Source organism: Aphis gossypii, chromosome 1, assembly GCF_020184175.1.
Source record: "Aphis gossypii isolate Hap1 chromosome 1, ASM2018417v2, whole genome shotgun sequence".
NCBI lineage: Eukaryota > Metazoa > Arthropoda > Insecta > Hemiptera > Aphididae > Aphis > Aphis gossypii.
This window is the reverse complement of record NC_065530.1, coordinates 4,256,773-4,280,816: the sequence shown is the minus strand read 5'-3', so window position 1 is coordinate 4,280,816 and position 24,044 is coordinate 4,256,773. Positions and strand designations below refer to the sequence as shown.

Genomic DNA, 24,044 nt, shown 5'->3' with positions numbered 1-24,044 from the left:
ATCAATGAACAAATAATTTTCACTAAAATTAAAATTAAGTGAATGTATGTAATTTTATTTAACTTAAACATTATACCTAAATACATCAATACTCATTTGTATGTATAAATACAGCATATATCCTGCAGTTGAATATAATGTTATTTTACATTTACACGTGACTGTACACTAGGTATATAGTATTCCAGTTGTATTAAATTAAGTAGGATAACAATAGTGTGTGAAAAATTCTGATAAAACATTTCACAACATTACATGATGTATATGTATACTCGTACTATTACCTACATACGTCAAATAGTGCCTGCCTCCTGTATTCTTTATATATATAGGCTAGATGTGGTATAAAGTATAAATTATAACGTTTAATAATAATATCGAATACTATAACTTATGTATATTTTTCATAACATCTCCGAAGATTTAGCAGTCATATTGTATTAATTAAAATATCGATTAAGAAAGGTTAGAAAAAGAGAAAGCTTAAATTAAGAAAGGTGATGGCCTAAGCGCCCTAAGGGCTGTGATGGCAGCGTTGGTCATGATCACATTCAGGAATAACTGAACCATTAAACTGAATAGAAGATAAGAAGAAAACATTTTTACGTAAAAATGTTACTCGCGTGGCTTGTCAAAAATATAATAAGTACTCGACTACACGAGAAACTGGTCAACTCCTATAAGTAAGTTTTAAACACTATTACGCACATACCTACTTAGGTGTTAGGTGCGTATATATTATAATATGTTATGTTTAGGTACTAAATGTATAGCCGTATAGGTATAATAATATATAATACATACTGTGAAAAAAGTTTCAAAATAATTAAAATGTACATGTCAGTCATCTGCGGCCAAGTATTGACCTTCCCACAAGTCCCAATTATCGTGTATGTTTGAGTGTACTACTAGTGTATATTATTTATAAAATAGAGGGGTTTTAACGAGGGCTTCTTGATAAAAAAAAATTATGCTATGCGTTCAGAGGTCGAACGTACTATAACGTGCAAATTGGATAAAACCATAAAGGTCATTATCGCGCAATCCTCTGAAATCTGCAGCAATTTATGATGTTAAATTGCAATGAATTTATAACTAGGAAGATGATCAATCTTTTATAATCAACGCATAAATAATTAATCTTAGTAGGTTCTTATCAAAATATTTAAATAGGTCAATTTTAAACTATATGTTTGATTTTTAAATTATAAGAGCCTATACGTGTCTTTAGATGGGAGTAAACGTTTCTCTAGTCCCTCCCTCACTTCTGAAACTATTTTTCTAAATAACTTTTTGAAAAATTTCAACGGGATTTTTTTTTACAGAATTTGTACGAATTTTAATATTAATTAAAATTTTTAGTGTGATGACCCCTGGACGGAAAATAATTAAAATTGGTTTTTCAGTTGGAAAGGATTTTTGAAAATTTTCGTGAACGGTACTTCAAATTTCGTACTAAAACATCCCGTTGACATTTCGCAGAAATAAGTAGTTTTGGAAATGCAGGGGGCTGGAGAAACGCTAATAGTATAATCTCCTACACAAATTCTTATATAACTGCTTAAATAAATTCGTACAAATGTCGTACCAGTTATAGGGCAAAACAAAAAAATACAAAAATACAACGTGGGAAAGTTGTAGATTGAATTGTGGAAATGTACGTTAAAATAAGTATTTTTATAGCAAGACTAGAGTATACGCATGTATTATAACTATATAAGCTGTGTATAAAAATTATTTTAATTTTTGTGAATCGTTGAACATACCATTTATTCAGATAATTTTTTTAATTTCATGAAACAGCTTATTCAAATTGGTAGTTTTTAAATTCATTCCAAAATAGGTAGTTACTTGTTGCCGCGGAAATAATACGAAAGCTGTCCCTGTGGCGCCATCGATTCAAATAGGAAAAAAAAGTAGTAGCTGAGTAACAATACAATTAATTTTTAATTAATAATATAGCGTCATGTTTACTTTACGTATAGCCGTATAGGTTATCGTTATTCATTGGTTTATGATGTTTACATATTTAACTATTTTGACTTAGTACACGATTATGAAATATCTACATATAATAGTTTACATAGTTTTTTAATCTACATTTGACTTTTAATCTCATGAATTTTGTTTTATTAGCTGGAAAATGTAAATGCTTGTAATATTAGCATATTATTATTAACCATTAGCAAGTAACTAGAAAGATATTATTAAAAACTCGGCAAACTGTCAATGTTATTATTATATACAATTTGTGTAGGTATGTATAAATAACGATGTATTTTGAAAATTTTAATGGGTAGCTAAAGAATTTTATATAATAGGAATAATAAATCTTGACTATTTCTATGATACGCTAAAAGCTTCGTGTTACAATGTTTCTACTTACTATAGTTACTGCTTACTATATAGTTATTATGTTTGTAGCAAATACTTATGTTATAATATACTTCATGCAATATTGTGTTTCTCAATCCTTATATTTTCATGTATGCATTTCTACATAATAATATACCAAGTAATAATAATTTAATATAGCAAATTACATCCAGTATATTAGTATAGACAGTATAGTGCGGGTGTTAGATTTAAATACGATGTTTATGTATAGGTATGGTAATATTCATGAAAATTACCGTAGTAATAACGTTGAATCTCTCCCAAGGTCTGCGCTGAATGCAGATAATTAATCCGTTATTATGACTTTATAATATGTAAATCTACTGCAAGTATTTACGTACATATGTAATATAATATTGTAAAGATCGAACACGACATATAATATATGTATACATAAATTCGTGAATAATAATCTGTGAGACAATAGATATACCTAATGTTGTACAATATCCATAGCTATATAGCTATAGAGACATGTGTATATAACTCTACGCATTCTTACACTTTAACATCTTTCTTATGAATATTTAGACATTTCGTCCACGGAGAAGTCGGTATTTGGTAATCCTTTTAGCGCACGAACATTGAATTACAGTATTACCTACACCTATGACCCCCGGGTGACAGCCGCCTGTATAGTCTGTTGTTTCATGATTACTTGAATGTACTATATTATGTATTATTGTAATTTCTAATCAGCAGTCAAAGTTGTTTAGATTGAGTGGGAAGACGAACACGTCATTATAAATATATCATAACCACCAATTGCGATTTACAGTGAACTAATGTTCATATTATCTAAATTATATCACCCTTAAATAAGCCATAGTTTTTACTACTTTGCACGCTTATTATAGTTTTAAACAAATTAAATGAATTAAATTCAATATAGGTATACTGTATTACATAATTTATAGTTTCTTAGTTATAATTTATAAGTATTGTAATAAGACTTGCAAACATGTTTAATTAGAAAACACTTCGTATAATTGATAATAACTTATTAGGGAAGTCGCAATGATTCAATAAGATCACGACGTCATCGTGGAGAAGTAAATACATTTTTTTTTAATGATAATTAAAATATATGGTAATTACTAATTTTATTTATTTTATAATTTATAGTCACGAATTCTGCAGTCTAAAATAATGTTCTTGTTTACATGGACATATACTACATAATATAATATTAATCACTATATAATGTAATCACTGCATCTTGCGACTTACATATAGTAATGTATAATTACTAATTACTACTTTTAAATTTAGTCGTTAAGGTACATACATTATAATATAATTGATAATTTATTTTTATAATGTTATATGTATATTCAACTAGACATCGGATTTGTCATAATGATAATTATTAATAATTATACATTCGTAAATCTATTCTACACACTCGTGTTTGATGTACGGATATCAGTAATGTATTACTATCGTTTCTTGAGTACCTATTTTATTGTAATACCTTCAATTTTGGCCAATTATTTTAAAAATCTGATTCATAATAGTGTCGTTATATGCACTGTAAAGCGAAGGTATTTATAATATTTAAATTTTATGAGCAGATGTAATTCTGTTAATTGCTGCGTGTCGGTGTGGCCCATTTGGCTATTCAGCGATTGCCAGGGACCTTTGGAATTGGCGTGAAATATGAATATTTTGTTATATTGGTAAAGGTACGGGTGCCTGCCTAATGCTAAATGGAAAAATATATATTTAAGTCACTTATGAGTCTTGGGTGGAACGTTTCAAATCATTTCTTAAGTAACGACAACCGTCTAGTTAATTAAATACATTGTCAGTAGCGTATCAAGTTTTTTTTTGGGATGGGGGTTATAACCCCCCTGGATACGCTACTTTACATTATTGTATTATAGTATTCAAATAGGTATTTCAAATACCAAATATGTAATACATTTTTCATATTATTTATGTCATATTTTATTTATATTATTATTTATTATAACCTCTCAACATTTCCGTTTATGCTTAAACTTGATATTTTTTTGGTTAGGTTTATTTAATATATTTTATGAATTAGTATAATTATATAATACTATGTTACCTATAGGTATTACTATAATAAATAATAATCATTAACCATTGGGAATAATATACACTATACAGATACATTAATATAGTACAATGGATTAATGTATGACGTATACGTACGTATATAGTTCTATATTATGTGGTTTGTATAGTAATATAAAAAATTAACTTATCAACTAGATTAGCGCCTCTATATAGGTAGTGATATATTTATATAATTTGGATACTCGACATACAAAATGTTACACTTATACTATTACAGTATTGTAATAATATGTATGTCATATATTCGTACTTCGATATTTTGAAGCTATTACAATATAATGTGTTCCTATAGTGTATGTATATTATTCTGTCTGCTAATAATAATTAGTCGTAAAAAATTACATTAAGTCATTATGGACTATTGTTGAATACTAAAATGTAGGAATATGATTATTGTCCACTATAAGTGTTAATACTGTTTGCTATAGGTACAGTTCATACAGGTGCAATTTGAGTTTCGATTAGATGAGAATAACAAATCAAAATCGAAAGTGTTGATTTTTGTGACAATTGGACATGGAAATTGAAACGGTTACATATAAATTAGCAATTTGAGTTACCATTACGGCCTATGGGCATTGTGTTAACATAAACGCGTTTCTTCAGTTTCTTGTACTTTTAGATTATAAGAAAAAGTGAGTAGAAGATTACCTATTATTTATTATTGAAAACTGTTTACTAGATGTATGATGTTTCAACAATATTTTACTTTATGACGATGTTATAATTTTAAAATGACGTTTTTATATAACTTGTAAATTTGTTGCTTTGGGTATAAAGTGAATTTTAATTTTTAAGAATATTATTTATCCATTATTTATTTTATTAGTTCTATATTACCTACGTTGTATTAGATTTGTCAATAATTTATATTTTGTAATATTTTTTTTCAAATCGTCAACTTCAATATAGGTATATATATTATTTTCGTACTGATACGGTTTTCAATTTAGAACTCTTTTAATGAAAAGTAAACTAATCCTGGTGTATTATTGCGTTTTGTTTTTAATCGTTTTTGATTGTTAAGTTTTGTTTTTATATTTTATGTATTATTAAATATAGAATAATCGTGTGCACCTTCAACACACCTATTATTGCACGCTGCGTGCAATAAACATATTTCGCGGAAGTTTAATTTATTTCACAAGCCACATAATATGCCTATGCCTATTATGCGTAGTGTCTTTATATATTATATTGGTACATGGCTTATATATATACGTAGACAGTACAGTATACACGTACAGTTCAATGTTAAACTAATTTATGTATTCAGCGCGAATCTTATGCATATACATATTATTATATTTTAGATGTACAGTAGAAATGTCAGAAAAACCACCTGTTGGGTTTTAAAATTAAAAAGACTTGAACGCGCCTCATCTGCATCATCGAACATCAATACATATGAACACCACACGCGACGCGACGACGTACAACTGTAATAGGTATAATACGCGATATATATATTTTTACTTTTTAGATCTACTAAACAACAATACTAATAATATTATGAAATCGACACGTTTAGGTATTTTATTTTTATCACATCTCATTTCAAAAATTACCCGCTTCATCCATTATCTTTAAAGTTTGATTTAGTGTAGTTTATATTAATGCACACACAATGTCCGTAAGATTATCAAAGTTTTCGACACTTTCTTATAGAAATTCGTGGGATCGCTATTATATGTGTACCTACCTACAGTAAGTAGGTACGTACGTCGATGGCCGAAAGGCAAGTTTAATTTTTAATACCACTAAGTGAACCATTTTGTTAATTGGTTGTTGTGTGGGGTGCGGTCGCAATCGTATATATTATATATTATAAAACACATAAAGTATTTGTTATCACTCCATGTCTCCATATAATAATAATGAAATGGTACATTTACCGGCAGTTTATACGGTCGAGCCGGCCGGGGTCTTACTCGTTGTCCAAGAAAAGTATCTATAATATTGCGGTTTTACACACTTAAATTTTTTGTACGTTGAATATACGATCTATAATGCATGCTGTGCTGACGTGCGGTGTAAGTAACTTAACAATATCGTTTAAATTCTTTAAAATAATTATTTTACCACGTGTGGTGTGGCTTGTGCGTTTATGTATCATAATATTATGTAGACGGTCGTTTATCACGTCGAAAACACCAATAACAAAACAAAAAGGGGGACCCGACACGACCCAATTGGGTGACGTATGTATAATATTATACATATAAGACATTGGAACGATTGCTATGTAATAATAATTATAATTCCGACAATACCGTAAAAAAACATCCAAAACTTTCACGAGTTGGATGGATAAATATCGCTGGTGATGGGTGGGGCAAGGACGAAAAACTCGCACACCACGGCGCGCGTGTCATCCTCGCTGCGCGACGTGCCGCGGAGCCGAGACCGCAGTCGCGTGCCATATGATATCTATCATGTACGCCCGATAGATCTACTCAGCGTGTCATACAGCGAACTATAGGATTTTTATTTATATCAAAATATTATTAAATTTGTAATAATTATTATAATATATAGTGTAACCGTCGTCTGGTCAATACATCCGTTTCAATACCTTTGTGCCGAAGTAACTCTGCGTATAAACATTCAACAACTACAATAATATACCATATTTCAATTTATATATATCTACTCTCCGAATTGCTGTAAGTACGATTTAAAATAATTTTATATGATTATAGTTAGTATAGTTATAACGTGTCATCCAATCAGTACATATAATGTTAGTGTGTGGTACCCATTTTACCGATCACTCGCAGAATAAGTTATAACTAATAACTACTTAGCCCATTTACCCATATATGCGTTTATAATATGTCTAACAACCAATTAAATTGTACAAGATATATTATAACTTGGACTAGAATTTTGATGTACTTTGCATGATTTTCCGTTGTCAGTTATGCGATGCTCGGTTTAACCGTTTCATATATTGTATTATTTTAAATCAGAATAATATACTTAATAAGTTTTTATTTTTTTTTGATAGTATTTTAGAACTTTTACGGTATTTTACACACCAACATTTATTTTTATTTTAATTTGAGGAGTTTTATTTACTTAAATAAGTAACTTTGTAACATACTAACAAGGTTTATACATAATTGAATATTATTATTTTTTAATCATAATTTTTCGGAATGGATAGAGTACAAAGTAAAAATTTAGATTACTAGTAAGTAGTAACGTTGGTAAATTGAATAACGGATATTCATTTTTCTGGATAAAACTCCGCTCAGAAGACTTGAAATTTTTATATTTAATTGAATAAATTTTTTTTGATTTAAAACTTGTTATCATAAAAAAAATATGAAGATAATGTTATCGGTTATTTTTAAGTGTAGGACGTAGGTACACACATTTTTTTAGGCCATTAAATTCATAGCCCTATTGGTTAATTATTGCATATTTATTTGTCGATTAATATATCTATATTGAGTATTATATAGTGTGCCCGATTATAAAGGCGAAGCAAAGCTGGATTAAATGGAAGCTAATATAGCTATACCCTATAGGTTAAAAGGCTCCATAGAATATCAATAAACAAATACGTATAAATATTTTTTGTAAAATTAGGTAAAAAAAGGGATAATTTAGAGCCACTACTATTTTACTATACACTAATGTGGCTCTGAAACAAAGTACTTGCGATTTATTATTTATTTAGTATTATAAATGCTTGTGAAGGCTCGAGTACAGAGTATTCAATACATTTAAAATTAAAGCTTTAAATATTATATAGAAAAAAATAGAAAAATAATGTAATAGTTGATAAATTTCATAATAACAATTAATTAATATAAAAATTTAAAATGTCGAAAACTTATTAAGGAAACTTGATGCCACTTGAACTATCAAATATAAATCTTATGTATAAAACAAATCAAAGTTTTTTAATTCATTACATTTTCATTTTCGGGCAAAATTATCTAGGGAGGTATGATGTATAATGGAATTGAAAACGTAAGACATTATCGCGAATTATACTATGGAACATTAAAATTTAAAGGATGTAATAAATCCAGACAGGATATAATGATTTTTATCAATTTGGACACAAAACAAATATCCTATGCGATATTATTTAACTTTTTCCGTGCGAATATAATATTGTCATACACAGGCACCGCGCCACCGCCGTTGTACCTAGTACCTACTGTTACTGTTGATATACTGTCCAGTGTTCTTTCCTTGCTGCAGTTCTGCTGGTGAGGTATGGTTTTACTATAATCAGCACTAATGATATTATAGGTTTAATTTGATATTTTATCTGTCCAAATACATATAATGTAGTATGCACTTATTTTAGGTATATCTAAATATTGTATAATAGGCAATACCTATCATAGATTCAGTATTTCAGTAATTTCGAAAGTATCAAATCCCATGATTTCACAATTAAATGAATCTATATTCTATATACACTGTAACATATATATTTTAGGATTTTAAGTATAAACGATCCTATCTTTGATTTATTTTATACGATTTGTTCCATTTACCTATATTATATAAGAAATAATAAAAAATAATACATTATGTAGTTACTATTTTAAATAACATACAGTGACATTTAAACTTAAATAGGTACAAATTGCTTAAATTCATTAAGAATACTGTCTAATTATTTTGAATATATGTTACAAGGTCACTATTTTTATCATTTCAAATTTTTTGTATATCCTTATCAGCTAATTTTCATAAAGTAACAACTAACAATATAATTAATAGACTTCGGGAATAATAAGTTTAAATTGTGTAGGTATATTTTAAAAATTCTTAAAAATCTTTACTGTTTTACTGTAAAATAATCATCCAGTATAACATTTAAAATTATAATTTTTATATTAAAATTACTATAATATTTTATATTACTTACTAAATTATCATTATATATGTTTGAGAATTAAAATTGGGGTGAAAAATTTGAAGGCAGTTATTAATAACACACTATATACCGGATATATAGATTTATCGGTTACGTATTTAATAAAATCAAAAAAGGGAAGGGAGCACAAAAATGTAAGCTATATCTACTAATAAATACAAACATAGAATCTTATTATAAGTTACAATTTTATGCATTATTGAAGTATAATTTGTTCACATAATTACATAAATACAATTAACTATTATTTACCTATAATATTATGGACAATTTATATTATATTATATTTTGTATTTAGTATGTGTTATTAATAAATATTATACTACTCAAAATGTAATTACATCGACACGACGTATTGTGAGTGATCGGGACTTATCAATATCTCAATACCTTAAATATTCTTAGGGTTTTATAATAACACATAATAATATGTCATATTAATACAGTAATATACTTATAAAAAAAAGTAAATACATGCTTTTCCTCTCTTGTATAAATGTATGCCATAATGGTACGTTTTGACGTTTCGTTAATCGTTAACAAAAAGTAAAAACAATGATAATTGATAAGTATGACTACTTCAATTTCAATGCTTGTGCATAATATTATCATCTATTCCAGTTTAATGAGCAGGATAAAATGCATGTATTATGTATACGCGAGTAAACGATAGGAATATCTACTTAAATTTTATTACCACATGGAATAACTTTCGCTCACCAAGTTACGCATTCGAAAATACGTCGAATCACTTACTATTTATTGCATTTAAACAACTTCAGTACTATATGACACCACTAAACCTATATATTTCTAGCCATAAAATATTTAGTTGTCGGAAATATAAGCTGAGAACAAATCATTTTACGTGAATGCAGAATTGATTACGAATAAGCGTAGACAATATTAAATTAAACAGTTATTTAACTGACGTTAACTCAACAACACTATAATCAAAATTTGTTTATATTTTAGGTTCACATAAATAATTGATTGAGATTGATAATATATCACACTTATGAGTTATGATTGACAAAATATATATCAAACTAATTAGTATTTATAAACTACTAGCTGAACCCATGCACTTTGTTAGGCTGCCAATATATAGTCCATAGTCCGTCCAGTGAGCCACCAACGATTTCTGTATTTTTTTTATAGATTTGGGAAAACTTTGTCAATTAACTCATTGGGGTCGTTGCTGTTATTTTACAGAAATTTATTGGCAATGTCAATGTGATTTATTGTGTTGATTCATCGATCGCCATGGAAACAAATAATAAAAAATAATAATATCAAATTCAGAGATAATAATAATTTCTTTCGTACTAATTATTATTATTATTATTATTGAAACTAATAGCAACCATCCATAAACAAAAATTTCCATCGTAAATCTCAAAATGTCTGAGCATCATCCGGGGTTGGGCCTATTACTTTTTAACTTAGCCTATCTTCTGCCCATAGGTCTAATATATATCTCTGTACCAGATTTTGTCACAATCGGTCCTGTCGTATAGGAATGCAATAAAAACAGACAGAAATCTATGTATATATATAGAAAATATGTTATGTAGGTATCCACCCACATATTAAGTATCATACTATCACATTATATAATATAAATATTTTAATTGGGTAAATTAAATAATTAATAGTGTAACAAATAAAATAATATATTCCTATCCAGGATTACATTATTGTACTGATTGGTTAAGTCATAACACATATAATACTTGAACTGACTTGCTGTCAATATAATATTATGAATTATGGTTAGTATTAAACCATATATAGGTAGATCATTTATGATTTATATTACATATAATACTATATTGTTAGTACTGCGTTGCGTTATATTATTTATATATTATATCAATAACATAATATGATATAACTTATACTTATTAATTTTGATTTATACATAGATATTTTCTGTAGTTTTAATGACATTTTTGAAATTTACATTTTTTTTTTATTATGGATAGTATTTTAAGAGGACACTACACTGGTCATTTTTAGCGGTACTTTAAGGTACAATTTATTTTTAACTTTTATTCCATATTTTATGCAAAATTGCAAAGTAAAGAGATTTAATATACCTACTATACATATTAATGTGAACAATATTTGCACATTTTCTAAACAAAAGTACTAAATAATTTACATTTCTAAGTTTTCCTAATAGCCATTAAAACTAAAATATAATTTTAAATGACAGTAAAACAATAATATTTCACAGAGATTAAAGATAAAAGTTAAATTTATTTTAGTTGATCAAAATATAGTGGAGCTATGTGTATGTGCTATGCTGTTTATATATGTAGGGATAGGTAGGTGATATGTATTTACTATTTTATACGAGGTAATAGCTGTAGTAGGTACTACCTAATTGAGTTACATTAAAATTTATTTTAAACAGTTTTGTTACAATGCTTTTTAAACGTACATATAATAGCCAACGATAAATAGATTTTATTTTACAATATCCACTACATGAGTGTGTTTACTAGTAAAATAGAATCAATTACAATACTTTTTTCTCTATGTTGCGTTTTTAAAATTACAGGTCGTGATGAAATGAGTTTGGTGGAATATCCAAGGTCAGAACATGTCCGTTTGCGATTGCTGGGCCAGTTTCAAGTTTTCTCAAATTGTAAGTAAAATGAACAATAAAAGTATAAAAATTAGAAACAATATATTATAATAGTGACAAAGTCCTTATAATATAGGTATTATACATACATATGTAATATGTGAAATAATTATTTAATTATACAATATATTGGCGAACAACCTTCATGAAAATACGGGCTGTGGGAAAATGTCCAAGGTTATAATTTTTTCTTCGTATTGCTTACGAAAAAGTCTCTTTAAGATTATTTTGACAAAACGTATAAATTTAAGAAAAATATTTTTAATACATATAAAAAGCCTAAGTTAACTTATTATTCATCGTCATTAATATTTTTTTATTTTTACTGCGACTTATGAAGTACAAATTGCATTATTAATAATTCCACTTTTATCTTTATATACAATTAAACTGGTTATATTTTTATGCATATTAATTATTTTTGATTATTTACAATTTAAATAAATTAAGTACTGCATGAGAAAAATAACATGATATAAATATTAACAAGGTATTAATGAATTTAAGTTTAAAAAAATAATTAAATTATACATGGACATTAATTAATTATTCTTGAAAGTGGTTTCTACTTAGTACTACTTATATACCTTTACTATACTATAGTTTATAGTAATGCATTATATAGTATTACTGGCACTTGCTATATCGAATTCATCGATAAATTTATACCTAATATATTATATTTATGTAGTATTAACTTAAATAAAATATTTCAAATTGTCTAAAAAATTTAGTTTAATTTATTCACATTTTAAAACTCCACCTTCATTTAAATTTTCAATTTATCCTCTTGCAGTAGGTTTTTGTCAAAGAATTTATAACAATATGTATAATATTAAAAATCAATACCTTAATAGAACAAAAATATATAAATTGAATTGTCGATTGTAAATTGTAATAAATTGAATTAATTATTAAATTAAATTAAAAAATAACAGAAATCTACGTAGGTGCTTAATAAATCGTTTATTTATTGATTTAATATTCACATAAATTATTAGTATAGATGGTGCATGACGTGTTACATTTTATATACATATGTATATTATGTTATTATGAGCACCACGAATTGCGTTTAACGTAAACTGACACTTATCCATATACATAATACATTTTTTACGTTTTAAGTTACTAATATTTACCGAGCATAAACGTATACCTAGGTATATCGAATTTCTTTTTATTTCTGGTAAACAAAAAATATGTTATTTTATACAGCGTAGATACTTAATAGTATAAATATTCGCATAATATAAAACATGTACTTTTTTCGAATGCGTAAGACATACCAATATTGCTACATCAGAATGTTTATTTCAAAAAAAAAAAAAAATTATTATTATTATACATAGGGATTAGGGAATTTCAAATATTTGCTCTTCTGGTTTTCTATATATCACTCGGCGGCAGTAGCATATACCGTTTGCGAATCGCATATTAAAGTTTAAAGCACTCGACACACACACATATATATATATATAATGTACATAATATATGAGTGCATGACCGGTATTATATTATATATACACGTCTGCGATAAACTATTCTTTACCGTAGTATAATATAGAGACTATATTATAAAGACCATTATTGTTAATGCAATTGTGCCTTGCGGTCGTCGAATGACATGGAAAACCAGTTGAAAATTTAATTAAAATTTCTATGGACTATATTTAAGTAGGTATATATATAAATTATATATCATATTATATTATGGTATATCACTGAGCATATATACGTCGTAATCACTTTTTTAAATGCACGATACGAGTTATTATGTCATAAAAATAAAACAGCAGAAGCCAGAAATATACTACTAATTCTTAGTTTTATTGAGTATTGGCAATAAAGATTATTATTTATTTATTTTTAATTCCAAGATTACGTTTTGTGATTACTTTTTGGGGAGTTAAATTGATTATTACTTATTTTTTGAGAAATTAAATATTTACATATCTATAGTTTATGTTGTAATTTAGAAAAAAATATGACGAATAATAAATTACTGGAAATTACGAGAAATTTGTTGTGCACTTACATAGTTGTATGTTCGTAGGTATACTGTTGAAAATTTGGCCCAGTAGAAACAGTAGTAAAAGCAATTATTAACGAGTAACAAACAAGTATATTTGGTACCTACCGATGAATTGTACCAACAAAATTACGTATAATATGTAGTACTATGTAAATAGCATATTTGATCTATGCTTTAGAATCTAAAGTTTAGATACACTGCAGGCAACTAAAACATTTGTTGTACATCGTGTAAAGGCCTCAGTATAAAAATATACAGCAAAGTTTAAGTTAATACCATTTATGTATATTAATATAGCTAAATGGCTTTGATTATTTGAAATAATAATAATATTTTATGAAAATTATATAAAATCATTGTAGTGTCCTCTGGTTTTGGATAATGTTTGACCACTCACAAAAACAAAAATTAATTTTTACTCAGTTTACATATTGTACCTACTTTGATTTATGTCAACCTATATTATAAATATAAAACTTAAAAATTCGGGGTTGATAATATTTATTCCCGGGCGTAGTAATTCAATCGCTCTAAAATAATATCTATAGACTATAATATAGTGTATACCTTACAGTACCTGCATGGTTATATAAATATAATACCTACCTCAATGGCTCAATACGACAATACCTCATAGTTCTCATACTTTTATGATATATTGGTACTTAAATAATTATAGGTAGGAACAAATTACAAAATATGGTACAAATAAACGATTATAATATGTTGGTTATTCACTGTTATTAGTAATTATAAAAGCAAAATCGTATTTCGTTGTGTCGTCAGAGTACTAATTATTTTGTGGAGTAAATACCTAGGCATATATGTATAAAAGTCATTTTATTTTATTTCAGTAAACGAAGATCTCTTTATACTCAAGGTCTTGGGAAATAATGAAAAAATTATACAGAGTACATGTATACAATGTTATACATGTGCTTTATTCAATGTCATCTAAAAAAAATAGTATAAAAAATGTGTTGCGATACTCTCGCGTGTCAATAAAGACATCTACGCTTATCTATAGGCTATAACTATCTAAATAAAATAAGTAAATACTATGCTTTTTTATTCGCAGACTAGCTCGAGCTCGCGCACCTATAATATAATACATTTATATATATATTATACCTATTACCTAATATACGTATGAGTTGAAAATGATAACTGAACACGATAACAATTAAGGCTGAAGGATAAAATAAACCTGAATTCGCCATGTATTATATTGGCCTACATAAGAACTAACGACGTGCGTTGCAGGTACTCATCTATCGATAGATTTATTAATGACTTGAAAACGAATCTTGTGAGTTTATTGATCGTGTAATATGTATCCACTAGTACATATTTTTTTTTTTTTTTGCAACATAATATTTAGTTACGTGGGAGTTGAGTGGTAGAAATTCAAAGTATCGACCGAAGGCTAATTTTTATTTATTTTTTTTTATAGCTAACTCTCCGAGAAAATTATAAAAGTCATTACTGAGGTGTTGAAAATAATAGATCATTTGGTTGAAATCGTTGGCTTTTTTGTGGGGTGAAGGAAGGGTGCATACGGCCATAGAGAGTATTTGTCTAATTTTTGATAATATTGATATAACGCATATTGACGTTCTATATATAGTACATATAATAACTAGATTATATTGTTTTAATTTTTTTTTCATTACCTATAGTGTTCACCAACAAATATTTAGTATAATATAAATCTAAAACATAAGTACATAATTTGTGGTTAATAACGTTTTCATATTTTTAAATTTTTTTTCTTACCTATTACACTCGCGTAACACGCGTACCTACACATAGAAGTCAGCTTCACTTATACCTATATATTATTTATTATACAAATCGATACTTAATTTTAAACCAATCGAATAAGTCACGAGTGAATTTCGAAAAAACTTATATATATACATATTTTAATAAACTTATACTTATGTATTGTACATCTTTTTAATATACATTTATCATTTAGACTCGTAATTATTCAAATACAACTGTAATTTCGTTTTGTTTTTTTCATTTGTTATATAGGTAGGTATACCTAATAGGTATGTTTAAGAGATCAGAGAGATATTTACACATAAACCAACTGTGAAGAATAAATTTATCACAGCTTGCTGTATATCGCCATGACGATAACGATTGCCCATTAAAACAAATTAGTTAACGAGACCTCACCTTTTAAAAAGGTGTTCCGTCTTTTGTGTATACAATATCTAATAAGCAATTGTAGTTATTGTGGGCAAGGTGATGTCTATTAAATCAAAACATGTTCATTCGTAATAAAAACATTAAAATAGAAAGAAATAATGCGCAGTTGGAAATGAGGACCTATTATGGCCAACGGGTACATGGCGACCTGTATAATATACATTATATGTCCGACTAAAAACTTTTTGACTTATGTCATATAATTATTGACCATTTTGTAGTATAAGTGTTAACATTTTCTGCGATATTCATATTCCATGGCGTGTATACAAACGTATTTTATGTAGTTGTCTGCGTACCTATTGCGCACATAATATTATTATACCTACTAAATATCATAGTAGGTAACTATACATAAAATAATACAGTAGTAAATAATACGACTTATTAATTATTACTATAGGTACTATCTACCTGGTAACATCGGTCATTCGTGATTCATATATATGACGCATAACATATTAACATAGTTACCTACCAAGTCGTACAAGTCTAATTACTCTTAAAATAAATACTACCAATATCCACTAATAATGTTAATGTATAAACATGCATAATTTGCTCATAGATAAAAATATGAAATAAAGCTTTTATGCATTTAACCGATCTGAGATTAACCGCATAATATTATTGTACGACCAAAAGAGTTTTGCAAAAATTATCAAAAAATAACCGTTCATTTTTTTTTTTGTGTAGATTTTATGTTTGAGTTGTCTGCTCTATAAGAGATGGTCAGACGCAGAAGCCACCAGATTGTTTTATTTCTTCGAAAAGTCGTCCCGGGAGTGGCCGTTGCTGAACAACATTACTAGAAATGGGGCTGGGTCACTATTCGCGGATGTTACTTTTGGTGGTTACATAATAATATGCGTGGCGCTGTTCATAGCGTATTTGATGGGCGAGCTGAAGAACAGCAAAAAAACTGTAAGTACCATCTAACCGTATATCCACAATAGCTGTACTTACATTTTATAAGTATGTACTTTCATTCTCCAATAATCCAATGTCCGTAACGAAAAATGTATAGTAATCCCTTGTTATCTACGGTTGAGTGGGAAAAAAAATCCACAAACAGTATTAATAATAATATTATAATGTATTAAAAATACGTATTTAAGTCCTTGTGGTCATTTGTACTTGAAATAGGTACTCGAATATTTTCTTCCAAACGTTTTTGTATTTAAAATTTAGATACCTACTAATGATTAATAAATATCAACACTTTTTAAAAGTACCTATTCAAAATATACTTTACAAATTTCTAATCTTTTTTTTAGTTAAATAAATTTAATATTCTAATATTTTTACGTTAATAAAATATTCACATACACAGATACTTAAACTTATTAAAAATATTTAAACTAAATAATTAATACTTACATAATAGTTGCATACTTTAATAGGTTCAAGAATTTCAGTTTCTGAGCTGACCGTGCTTATTTAAACAAATTAAAATATAGATATTATTAATAGGTAACTGAAGTTAAAAATTAAAAAGTCATATATTTTGTGGTATGCCTCGTACAAGATAGGTTTCTTGTTGTTATAATAATATAATATAACTCATGTATAAATAAGGTTTCAATACAATTCGACCAATTGACTTCCATGCGGCTAATCCTACCTACGAATTAACAATAATTTCGGCTTAAATATTTTAAAAATAATTATAATATTCTGTACGTGCTTCAGGAATCATTTCTGTTGGTCATCGGCGCGGCGCTGTTCATCGCCGTCGGCTGTCTGGTGTTGACCGCCGTGGACAGCGTTCCCGAGAATCTGGTCATCAACGCGCTCGTGTTGGGAATCCTGTCCATAGTGACCGGCATGGTGTTCGTGTTAGACACTTGTCTGTCGAACAGGCGAAATGATAAGGAGTCGCACCTGTTGCCAAAAAACACTCGGTATGGCGATATTGCGCGTACTAGAACTGCTGTCGGAGGTGCACTGCACGCCAATGGGACGAATGGATTGCACGTCAACGGGACGAACGGAGTGCACGTCAACGGGACAAACGGAGTGCACGTAAACGGAACAAACGGCGTATACACTAACGGGACGAACGGCGTACACGTCAATGGCACGAAAGGCGTTTCGAAGCGGGAGATGGCGGAAGAAAACAAGGAGAAAAACGGGTTATTGCGGACGACCGCGGCTGCCAACGGCGGTCGGATGGTAGAAACCAAGAACGAGAGCGTTCAGACGACGACGAGCAGAAATCGCGGACCACCGGAAAAAGACTACGACGAAGTAGACGGGAGTGTCGCACATCAGTACGGTCGTAGGTACTTGGACGACCGGGGGTTCGACGTGGATCGTGGACATAGGCACGCCGACTGGTACGACACGGACATGGATCTACCAAAAATGAAGAAACTCGAAATCAATGTGCCGACAGAGGAGTCTCCGGATTACCGTCGCAGGTATAAAATTATGTACCTACCTATACTCCGGGAGTAAAATACTGACCACGAAATTGGGGTTTAAATTGCCGGACATAACCCGTTCGGTTTCAGTTTTACAAAAAGGTCAATTTCCAAACGGCTACATGTTTTAAACAACACAAATTTCTAACCATTTCATAATATACAGACTTTGGACTGTCTCAAAACAGGTGTAGTTAAGAATGTATAGAATACATTAAGTAAATTATAAAAATTACATAAAAAATCATGAAGGTACTATTGTGAATTAACGTTAAAAAATGTATAAAAATATACTCATAGGTAGAAATATAAAAAATCATACATTGGGTAAATATTTTAAGCACATTTTTTATTTAAATCCATGTGTTATTTTATTTGATGAAAATTCGTCAATGATGTTTCTAATGAGACTGTTCTCTTTCGATTTAGGTGTATTGAAATGACTGACCTTAAAATTTAACGTTTACCAAATTTTTATTGTCGAGAGCCATTTAGGATGTGCCGAATCACCAATTATTTTTAACAATGTCTAGACTTATTATTGCAGTGTGTGGTTTAAATTGTACTGTCAGAAATTTAAGTCGGTGAAATGTTGATAGATGATTTCTGTTTCATACTCCAGGACGAAAACACCGAAAAAATACAAAACTTGTTCAAGGGGTTTTAAATAGGCAATTTTAATGATTGTTTAATAATTTCCAAAGTAGACCTGTGCAATAAAAAATAAACTAAATTATTTGTCAATTACTAATAATTAACAGAATACAACTTATAACATTAGTTAAATATATATTTTTATTAGTGATAAAATAACTCTAATTTAGTATTTCATACAATTAACTATTTACCATTATTAACCTATACTAGATCGTTATTTAAAAAAGGATGTTGTTGGTTTCAGATTTGTAAATATTAAAAACAGTTCTAAACTTCAATCACCCAGCATTACGAGCACTGTACACAATCAACAGGAAAGTCCAAAAGAGGAAAATGAACATGAAGTGAAAAATGCCAGAGTACCATATGTTTTTTCAGAAAAAAAGAGACCAACTAGACCTACTGATCTACCTTTAAAATCACCTGTGGAGAGAGTGAATGATTCATTACAAAAATCAGTTAAAAGTCGATTTTACTTTGGGGCAAACATGGAAGAACCTAAATCACCAAATGATCCTGGCTATGTGCTGCACACTGCATCAAGATGGGAAGAACAACCTGCAGCAGCCGTACCACAAAATGGATACAAAAACTTTAAAAGAAGTCAAGTATAATCTAAGTAAATAAACCGTATTTATTTTTGTATAAATTTCAATAATTTTGTAGACTAGACTTAGTTTTTATTACACATTATAGTTGTAAAAATTTTCTTTCAGGATCAAGAGGAGCATTTTCTTCTTCAAGTACATGTTGAGTTGGATCAAATGATTCCTTATCATAATCTTTAGAACCCAAAACATTTACACCTTTCATTCTGATGACAGTAGCTTTATCAACACCTAGCATTCTAGCATACTGAAAAGCTATAAAAAAAAAAAAAAAATTATTTCCATGATAATACACTATCAATGATAGTATGGTGAACATACCAGGTGAGAGTTTTAATTCATCGTCTGGAACTAATCCTTCGGATGCTACCCAATCAAGGCGGCCTTTCTTTACTTGATATAGTACAGAAGTAAACGCCACTAAACTTATAAAGAAGTATCCCTTTGCGAGAAAAGCTTTTTTAGCTTCAGCTTCTTCAACAGTTATTGGTGTCATGAATCTTCTGAAGAACCTGCGCACAAAATGGAAACGATCTGGAAAAATTAAATATAACATTATATTAATTGATATTTAGATAATTCTATTTTAATATTTTAACTGTTGAAGGTTCTATAAATAAAATAAAAATAGTTCCCATACATTATAAAAAAAAAAATACATGTGGAATCAAAAAAATAAAAAAATAAGTATTATTAATTTTTTATGTTAAAGTGTATTAATAAATTATAATATTTTTTAGTAAAAATAATTAAGATTAACTGTTTAAAATGCAGAATATCTGAATATTATATAAGTAACTTAGTATTATTTGATAAGTCTCTTAATATTTAACATGTATATTGTACACTGTAACTATACATTAAATAGTATAAATCATACTAGGTATAATAATTTATGTAATTCTTAATTCTTAATATACTTTCTAATCAATAATTTCAAAAAATTATTTAAGGTGTCTATTAATTAATTGTGAATATAATAATAAATATTTAAATAATATGATACCTTTTAAATAAATGTTTTTTTTATATATTTGTTATGAAATTATTCTATTATGAATATATATATTATATATATATATAAATAAGTCTTATTTTCATTAAAAAATATTATTATGTATTAATAAAAATATTCATGTATGATAATATTGTAATATTATATTGTTACAATTTGTATACTTAATATGACATCAATATGATAATTCCATAAACAAGCTTTGATGAAAAGACAAATGAAATATTCTTAGGTAAAATGTATTAGCAAATATGAAATAGGTACCTTAAAACAAAAGTTGATACAAACTGAATTAGATGTACTCGTACTTAGGGACTGCAGTCCTTACAGGAATTATTGTTCCTAACTTTTAAAATTAAGAATGTTTGAAGTATGCAATTTAAATGATCAAAATTGCATTAAGATAGCTATATAGTTAAATTGATTTTTTATTTATAATTATGAATAAAAATGTTAAGTAAAACTGAAAAATAAATTCATTATTGATATAGCCCAGGACATATATTATTGAAGTAGTCGTAAAAAAGTATAGAATATGTAATTCATTTATAAAATTGGGAATCCTGAAACATGCACTAAGTATATTTTTATTCTGGCTAATAATAAAGAACTCAAACAATCCACAATAACAATATACGATAGTCGATAACCTTCAAATAATAAAATATTATAAATTATAATTGTTTGTTTTTACTTTTTAATGAATGTCTTAAAAAACCTACTCTATATATGTGCAAGAATAGTCAAAAATAGAAATATGCCTCAACCTAAATGTTTCAAAAAATACCTAAATTTTCAAAATACAATTACAAATTAGGTTTTTTTATTTTTCAACCCGAAACAAGTATAGAATTGCTAGAAGTATTTTGCCCAAGTTATTAATTATTAAAGATAATACTTATTACACAAAAAAAAAAGTTGAAATGTGAAACTAAAATTACAGGGGGAAAAATAAGGAAAAAGTAGTATGCATAAACATTAATATAATAGGTATTTATACTTATCGAGAATGTTCAAACTTATCGAATGCGGCTATTTTGTAAAATATAATGAAATAATATGTAGTCAATATTTAGTTTTGATTTTATCATATTTAAATTAAACAAAGCCTAGTATACTCTTCAGTCACCACAAAAAATTATGCGAATACAAGAAGTCCCAATTGTTTAAAAAAAAAACATATACAATGAACCTAACCTATATCATTGTTTTAAAAAATATTTGCCAACTAATTTAAATTTTTAATTTATGAAGTGTAACATTTGAAATTATTTTTCTAAGTATCTTTAATAAATATTTTATTTTTGAAACTATTTCTGTCAGCATATTAAGGAATAACTACATAAGTACTTTAATAAGGCCAACCAAGACTGTAAATCTCTATTTTCTCAATTTGATAATACATATTATAGTGTATGTGTAACTAAAAACTCATCATTGAAATGGTGTCAACATTCAGCCCAATATAATAATTTTAAAAATATTTTAGCTAAATACTTAACTGCAGGGTCATATTCATAAAAATTGGATGCATAAATATTATAACATAATTACTTACATCCAAACATCTTGATAGACTTTGTTTTTACCTAATTTCCAAGTCACATTTACAATCATTAAAAGACATAAATTTGATTTTAATTGTTTTTATGTGTATTAAAACTTAAATAACAAAAGGTTAACCCGGTTAAGGGATAGTGGACGTCCTGTACACATAAAAAAGCTTTTTACTGAATAGTAATAGTGAATTTTCAAAATAAAAAATACGAATTTAGTGGTTATCAGTTGTCAGATTATCATAAAAGAATCATAGCTGATGATAAGCAGGTTATCACGGAGGTAACCATGATAGAGAAAATTTAATTTATCATGGAGGTAGGTAACGAAAGCAATCGGCTTGGTAGCAAACTCTACAGAGTACTGGTACGACATTTGTTCATCAAAACATTCAAAACAATCCGAAAGAAATATTTTAAAATTATGTAGTAAGAATGTGTTACTAAACCGTTGAAAAATGTTTGAAGTCAACATTTTAGTTAATAATAAACAGTTTTTATATTAAATAATTGTACAAAATGAATTTTGGTCTTGGTATTTGCGCTCTTCCGCGACATTCTAAACCGCGCAAACACCATTGACAATATTATTGACATTAAAAATAAATTTTATGTAAAAAATAAAATAACTAATATATATAACATTTGGTTACTTATTCAATTGTATGCAATGGAGTATTTAGGACTTTGCTCACTGGGTACACAATTTTTTCATGCACTCTTCCTCTCGCCGGTTTTTCTTTCCCATGAAAAAATCTTCCAACACATGTGATATAATAATTAATAATAGTCCAATGCAGAATATAAAATTAAAAAGTGTGGTCAAGTGAATAACGTTCTGCTGTACAGTAGGTCACTATTATTTACGTGTTAAATTTGAATCCTATGATGGTATACGAACAATGATTCTGAACCGAGATGATTTGTCAGCCTAAGATATAATACATAAAATATATTATATTTTAAATTGAATGGGGAAAACAGTGGTTTATGTTTTAATGATCCGAATACCCAAAAATTAAACCATGTACAGAAAATATCAATTTGAACAATTGGTGTATCCTGTATGATTCAAGTTTCTACGACTAGTAATTTTTAACTAGTAAGTATAGTAAAAATCTAAAATTATTTGATAGTAAATCGTTATAATATTACGAATGAATTTTGGATTTCGTAAAAATTTAAGCTAAGGATAAAAATTTTTTAATTGGCCAACGTTTAAGTTATTTTAATTAATGTTAGACAAACTTACTGAAAATCTAGTATTCGATTTACAACTTTTACTTCTTAGCTATTTATACAAAATTTTTTACAAATTTTAACAACAAAATAATTGGCAAATATTCTTGACTGAAACATTTTGGTTAATATTTGAACTTCAAACGCTAATAAAAATATTATTTATTAGTATTCATAAAAATTTGAACTTTAAACGCTTATAGAAAAAAATTGTGATTTT

At 27.7% G+C, this 24,044-nt stretch overlaps 2 protein-coding genes across 4 annotated transcripts; one reads left to right on the top strand and one right to left on the bottom strand.

Annotated features, from left to right (window-relative positions):
* Positions 1-6,905: 6,905 nt before the first annotated feature.
* LOC114124210 (uncharacterized) lies at positions 6,906-20,298 on the top strand. The gene is made up of 6 exons (XM_027987401.2): positions 6,906-7,169; positions 11,982-12,068; positions 17,020-17,247; positions 18,016-18,746; positions 19,651-20,025; positions 20,123-20,298. The coding sequence occupies exons 2-5, from the start codon at positions 12,024-12,026 to the stop codon at positions 20,018-20,020; spliced, it is 1,374 nt and encodes a 457-aa protein (XP_027843202.2). The 5' UTR covers positions 6,906-7,169; positions 11,982-12,023; the 3' UTR covers positions 20,021-20,025; positions 20,123-20,298.
* LOC114124212 (uncharacterized) lies at positions 20,018-22,806 on the bottom strand. Of its 3 annotated transcripts, XM_050197914.1 has the most exons (3): positions 22,588-22,798; positions 20,336-20,548; positions 20,018-20,269 (listed from the first exon to the last, which is right to left on the bottom strand). In XM_050197914.1, exons 1-3 carry the CDS (start codon positions 22,595-22,597, stop codon positions 20,097-20,099), a joined length of 396 nt encoding a protein of 131 aa, XP_050053871.1. In that variant the 5' UTR covers positions 22,598-22,798; the 3' UTR covers positions 20,018-20,096. The 3 variants fall into 3 exon arrangements, with proteins under 3 accessions (XP_050053871.1, XP_050053870.1, XP_027843203.1); XM_050197913.1 differs by having other exon boundaries at positions 20,018-20,548; positions 22,588-22,806; XM_027987402.2 differs by lacking the exon at positions 22,588-22,798 and having other exon boundaries at positions 20,336-20,603.
* Positions 22,807-24,044: the final 1,238 nt, after the last annotated feature.

Bases quoted from the DNA above. Each gene is read 5' to 3' on its own strand.
- LOC114124210 (XM_027987401.2), top strand. From the start codon at position 12,024: ATGTCCGTTTGCGATTGCTGGGCCAGTTTCAAGTTTTCTCAAATT. The intron at 12,069-17,019 runs GTAAGTAAAATG...TTTTTTGTGTAG, and splicing joins GTTTCAAGTTTTCTCAAATT to ATTTTATGTTTGAGTTGTCT. The intron at 18,747-19,650 runs GTATAAAATTAT...TGTTGGTTTCAG, and splicing joins TCTCCGGATTACCGTCGCAG to ATTTGTAAATATTAAAAACA.